The 6000-nt window shown below is 36.2% G+C and overlaps 1 protein-coding gene across 1 annotated transcript in view; it reads left to right on the plus strand.

The window, feature by feature from the left end:
- The window catches only part of RAD23B (RAD23 homolog B, nucleotide excision repair protein), a 43399-nt gene extending 37886 nt beyond the window's left edge, over positions 1 to 5513 (plus strand). The window contains exon 10 of the mRNA XM_018052557.1: positions 3692 to 5513. Within this exon, the coding sequence (XP_017908046.1) occupies positions 3692 to 3805 (114 nt within the window). The 3' untranslated portion in view covers positions 3806 to 5513. The remainder of the gene's footprint in view (positions 1 to 3691) is intronic.

Here is a 6000-nt window from a genome sequence, read left to right on the forward strand (position 1 = left end):
CAATTGCCTCACTTAGAATAGCAACTTTTTTTTTTTTTTTTGAGACTGTCAGTTCTTGATTTCTGTGTTGGAGAAATTTTCTTTTTGTTGCTTTTGCTTTTGGTGTTATACGAACATTGCCTTACCCAAGGTCAGAGGACTTGAGCCTGTGTTTTCCCCAAAGAGTTTTATAGCTCTTACTACATTTACGTAATGAAAAATGTCTATGCTCCATTTGAGTTAACTTTTTGTTTATAATGTGAGGTGTAGGAGTCTAGATTGTTACGTTTCGCCTGTATAATATCCAGTTGCCCAGCACCGTTTATTGAAAATACTTATTTTTATTCTTTGACACTGTTATAAATAGAATTGTGTTCTTTTTATTTATTTATTTTTGGCCACACCAACACATATGGTATTTTAGTTCCCTGACCAGGAATGAAACCCATGACCCCTGCATTGGAAGCACAAAGTCTTAACCACTGGACCATCGGGGAAGTCCCTAGAATTGTTTCCTTAATTTCAGTTTTGTCTTCCACCATTAAGTTTGATGTTAGCTGTGGGTTTCATTAGATTTCTTTCATCAGGTTGAGGAAGTAGTTCTCTTCTATTTCTATTACATTGGATGTTTTTATCACAAAGAATGTGAGGTTTTGTCGATTATGTGTTGATTGAGATGGTCATGTGATTGTGTCCCTTTTTCTGTCAATATACTTTGTTGTGCTGATTGATTTTTCTGTGTTGGCTCAGCCTTGCGTTCCTGAGGTGAATCCTCTGTGGGCGTGGTGTTTAATGCTCTTTATGTGTTGCTGGAGTTGACCTGCTAGTGATTTGTTGAGGATTTCTGCCTCTTCATGCGTAAGGAGTATTGGTCTGTAGTTTTCTTACAGTGTCTTGGTCTGGTTTTGGTGTCAGGCTAGTACTGGTCTTATGGAGTCAGTTCCCTCCTCTTCTCTTGTTTGGAACAGTTAATGAAGAATTGGTGTTGATTTTTCTTTAAATTGCTGGTACAGCTCACCAGTGAAGTTTTCTGGGCCTGGCTTTTGGGGAAGTTTTGTGATTACTAATTAAGTCTCTTGTCATAGGACTTGGTCAGGTTTTCTGTTGTTTTTTTTTTTTCCCCTTGAGTCAGGGTGGTTTTTGTTTTTCTAGAAATTTGTTTCATATATGTTGTCTAATTTGTTGGCATAAGCTGTTCTTAGTATTCCCTTATTGTTGCTTTCGTTTCTATAAAAAGTAATAATAATGTTCCCACATTTATTTTCTGATTTAGTCATTTGAATTCTCAGATTTTTCTTTTCTTGTCAATTCAGTAAAGGTTTGTTAATGTTGTTGATTTAAAGGGAAAAAAGCAAGAATTTTTGGTTTTGTTGATTCTGTATTTTTCTAGTCTCTATTTTATTTCCTTCTATTTGCTTTAGATTTAGTTTCCTCTCCCCCCCCCCCCAGTTTTTTAAGGTGAACTTAGATTACTGATTTACTATCTCTTATTACACAGGCATGCCTTGTTTTATTGTGCCTCGCTTCATTACATTTTGCAGTTGTCCTTTTTTTACCAATTGAAGGTTTTTGACTGTTAAGATGATGGTTACTTTTGACAATAAAGTATTTTTAAATTAAAGTATATACATTGGTTTTTAGACGTGATGCTGCTGCACACCTAACAGACTACAGTATAGTGTAAACATGACTCGTGTGCACTAGAAAATCAAAAATTCTTGTGACCTGCTTTATTGCCATATTCGCTTTATAGCAGTATTCTGTAGCCGAACTTGCAGTATCTCTGAGTTGGACCTGTAGACATTTACAACTAGAAACTTCTGCAAGAACTGCTACAGCAACATGCCATAAATTTTAGTGTATTGACATTTTATTTTCATTCATCTCAGTATTTTCTAATTTTGTCAGTTTTTGATCTGTAGGTTTTTTAGGGTTTTATCAATTTCCACATTTATGAATTGTCCAAATACCCTTCTTTTATTGATTTCTAAGTTCGTTCCATTGTGGTCAGAGAACATAATTTGTGTAACTTTAATCCTTAGAAGCTCACCGGGGCCTGTTTTGCGGCCTGACCTGGTCCGTGGAGACTGTTCTGTGTGTACTTGAGAAGGGTGTGCGACTTGCCGTTGTTCGCTGCTCTGTACGTGTCTCTTAGGTCTGGTTGGTTTAGTATTTTTTTAGGTTTTCTACTTGCTTGTCTTCTGCCTCCTCTTATCTGTTACAGAACTTGGGGATATTGACGTCTCCAGCTATTGTTGCATTTTTCCCTTCAAGTCTGTCAGTTTTCGCTTAATGTATTTGGGGGCTTTGTTGTTCTGTTTGTTTATAATGAAGTCTTTCTGATTGTTTTATCATCATAAAATATCTTTGTTTTAGTAACAATTTTAATTGAAGTCTGTTTTGTCTGATATTAATATAGCCGCTTAATCTCTTTTTTTGTGTAATTATTTGCATGGTTTATGTCTTTTTCTATCCTTTTACTTTCAGCATACTGTGTCTTTCAATCTAAATTGTGTGTCTTACTGTAAAGTATATATAGTTGGATTGTGCCCTATTTACCTTTTACTTCAGCTAGCCCAGCTTTAATGTGGACAAGACCCAAATAACAAAATCATTTTTTAGTTTCTTCTCCTTTCATGGATGAGTATAATCATGCTGAATTAGGAGTTTTGCCTGGTTTTTAAATAAAGGTCCTTTCTTGATACAGTCTAATGCAAGGGACAAATGTATGGCACCTGGGGAATTAGATTAATTCACCTGAGTGTTTGCTACTGCTAAGTCACTTCAGTCGTGTCTGACTCTGTGCGACCCCATAGACGGCAGCCCACCAGGCTCCCCGTCCCTGGGATTCTCCAGGCAAGAACACTGGAGTGGGTTGCCATTTCCTTCTCCAATGCATGAAAGCGAAAAGTCAAAGTGAAATCACTCAGTCATGTGCATCCCTCAGCGACCCGATGGACTACAGCCTTCCAGGCTCCTCCATCCATGGGATTTTCCAGGCAGGAGTACTGGAGTGGGGTGCCATTGCCTTCTCCTCACCTGAGTGTTTAAAGGCTTTTAAAAGCAGTGATTATTGAGTTGCAAGTGACTTTCAGTAGACTATGAAAATAAAATTAAATGGATCATATCACCTTTCAAAGTGCTATAAAAATTAAGCAGATAAAAACAGAATACTGCATGTCTTGACCTCAAAAGTATGTCATGTAATATTACTAATAATTGACCACCCATTTTTGTAGTATGAGGTGTTTCATAAAGCAAGGAGGTTAAGAGTGATATTTGACCCTTATTAAGGATATGGCTTTTAAAAAAAACAAACAAAAAACAAATAATTGGATTAGGTAGTTAAACTCACCTCCACCTCCGGTTGCCCTCATCCATAGTTTCACCACTTATGTACTAAAAGCCATCTGATTTACAGATTTCTGTAGGGTCATTTATTTTTAAACTACCACAGCAGCTAACTTTTAGTGTTAATGCCAGTGAGTGTTATCAAAGTATCTATTTAGCATCAAAATTTTAACTAGGAGCAAAGAATTTTGTAAGTGGTTGCAGGAAAGGGCCCCAAGTTCTATCCAGCTCCTTGAATTGGACAGCAGCTCCATGATCAGAAAGGGATGAATTCGTCTAAAATTCTCAAGTTTTTGCATCCCTTATAGTATGTTTTCAAACAATGCTGACTCCATAATATGTTTTCTTTCTTTTCTTTCAGTTAAAGGCATTAGGATTTCCTGAAGGACTTGTGATACAAGCATATTTTGCTTGTGAGAAGAATGAGAACTTGGCTGCCAATTTTCTTCTACAGCAAAACTTTGATGAAGATTGAAAGGGACTTTTTTTTTAATCTCACTTCACACCAGTGCATTACACTAACTTTGTTCACTGGATTGTCTGGGATGACTTGGGCTCATATCCACAATACTTGGTATAAGGTAGTAGATTGTTGGGGGTGGGGAGGGAGGGTCTAGGATATAGGGCAGGGATAAATACAGTGCATGTCTGCTTCAGCTAGCAGATGCCGCAAATCCACACAGTGTGTACAATATTATACAACCAAAAATCAGCTTTTGCAGGTCTTTATTTCTTCTATAAAGCAGTAGGTAACTTTTCCTAGGTTTCACTCTTTTTAGTGTACTAGATCCAGAAATTTAGTGTAATGCCCTGCTTTATATTTCTTTGACTTAACATTGGTTTCAGAAAGAATCTTTGCTACCTAGAATCTACAGTCCCTATTTTATGGCAACACTGGATAATGGCTGTGTGAAATTGGAAAAAAAAATGGGAGTGACTGTAAACAGAAATGCCAAATTATTGATGGTTATTGTTGCTGCTTCAAATAAGTATAAAATTAATGTGTAAGAAAGCCCATTCTTTCATGATAAATACTTGGGGTTGAAGGGGGGAGATGGGGAACATTTTCTTAAGATGAAAATAATTAACTGCTATTTTAAATTTCTTGATCATTGAATGTGAGACCCTTCTAACATGATTTGCGAAGCTGTACAAGTATAGGCAGAGTCATTTTTCTGTTTACATTTTTTTTTTTTTGGTTTATTTTGGGGGGTAAATTGGTAGCTGCCTAATTACTGTTTACTTCATTGTTATATTGCAGTAAAAAGTTATAAAAACCACGGTTGCATGTTTGCTTTTGATGTATCCCTTTGTGGAGTTAGCACTTTGGGGCCAATGAAGAAATGCAGCATTCACTCTCCCTGTCTCCCCTTCCCTCAGCGGAAATGTGTTTGTCAGCAAGTCGTGAATTCCAACTGCTGCCTTTTTTAAAACCCACAAAATGCTGATTCAGTTCAAGATTAATGCAAATGTCTCAAAACTGGGTTTCTGACATTTGTAAATGTTTTTTCCTTATTAGATAAGAATGTATGACCATTAAAGTTGTTAGGATTATTTTGCTTTTGAAAAGAGAAGGTGGACAGAACTACAATCCAGCATCTTTTATTGCATTGGAAAGACTGGCGAAATCTTTTGGAAGGGTTGGGAGATGCGGCTGGAATAGTACTTTGGAAAATATACAATCAAGATATCTCATGGCATATTAAAAGAAAAATCTTAATAGCAATGTTGGCTTTTATTTGGATTTTTTTCATCTCAGCTTTTTTCTTTGGAATCTCCTTTGTTGGCATTGTTATTTGATCATGAAGAGGGGGCAGGTGTGTCTACTTGTTTTTTTCAGCTCTTTTCCTGAATATTAAAAAGACTAAAGACTAAAGAAATAATTTTTTTCTACCATCTTATACTGAGTTAAGAAGATGAATTTGCACAGATTTCATCCTACATAATCTCTTAATAATCCTTAGCACAGTTTGGTGATGACTTTTAAGCTTTTACATCATCCACTCATAACCTCTCTCTTATGAAAATAAAATTATGGTTTTTTCCCCATGTTAATCATGTAGTTTAATCTTTATGTGTTTATTCCATAAACACAACAAGACCTTTGGACTTTGTATATTACCTGTATGTTTTATAATGGATTGTGCAAAAATGTCTCAGAATAAAATGAGGATTTGTAAATATGTTCATCTTTCAAGGTAGAGCAATGAGTTGGGAAGAGGGATGGCATTTCTGGTGAGATAACAGTATTCATTTATTTTCACGATATTTTATCTGCTACTTAATTGCTTAGAGCATAGTGAAAACTAGAAAAGGAGAGGAAAAAACAACCAGCAGCCACCTCTTCTTTTCTCTGGAAAGTGACATCAGGGGGTGATCGATCACACGGAGCTCTTGTCCTTGGACAGCAAAACTACAACTAGTGGGATTAATAATTACCAGAAGACAGTTCAGGCCAAGTTTGGGCCATTCTTTATAGTGCTCTGTTTATCTGCAGAAAGAATCAGCCATGACACCATGAAAGTAATAGGCTTTATGTGACCTTTTGCTATTATCTTTTAATTTACAAACATTTTGGTGAATCTCTTAATCTAAGTGGCTCCATGATTTTGGAATTTTTGCATTGGAGGTATTCTGTCATCTGTTTCTTGAAATCTGTTGATTGTTTAG

This window comes from Capra hircus, chromosome 8, assembly GCF_001704415.2.
Source record: "Capra hircus breed San Clemente chromosome 8, ASM170441v1, whole genome shotgun sequence".
Taxonomy (NCBI): domain Eukaryota; kingdom Metazoa; phylum Chordata; class Mammalia; order Artiodactyla; family Bovidae; genus Capra; species Capra hircus.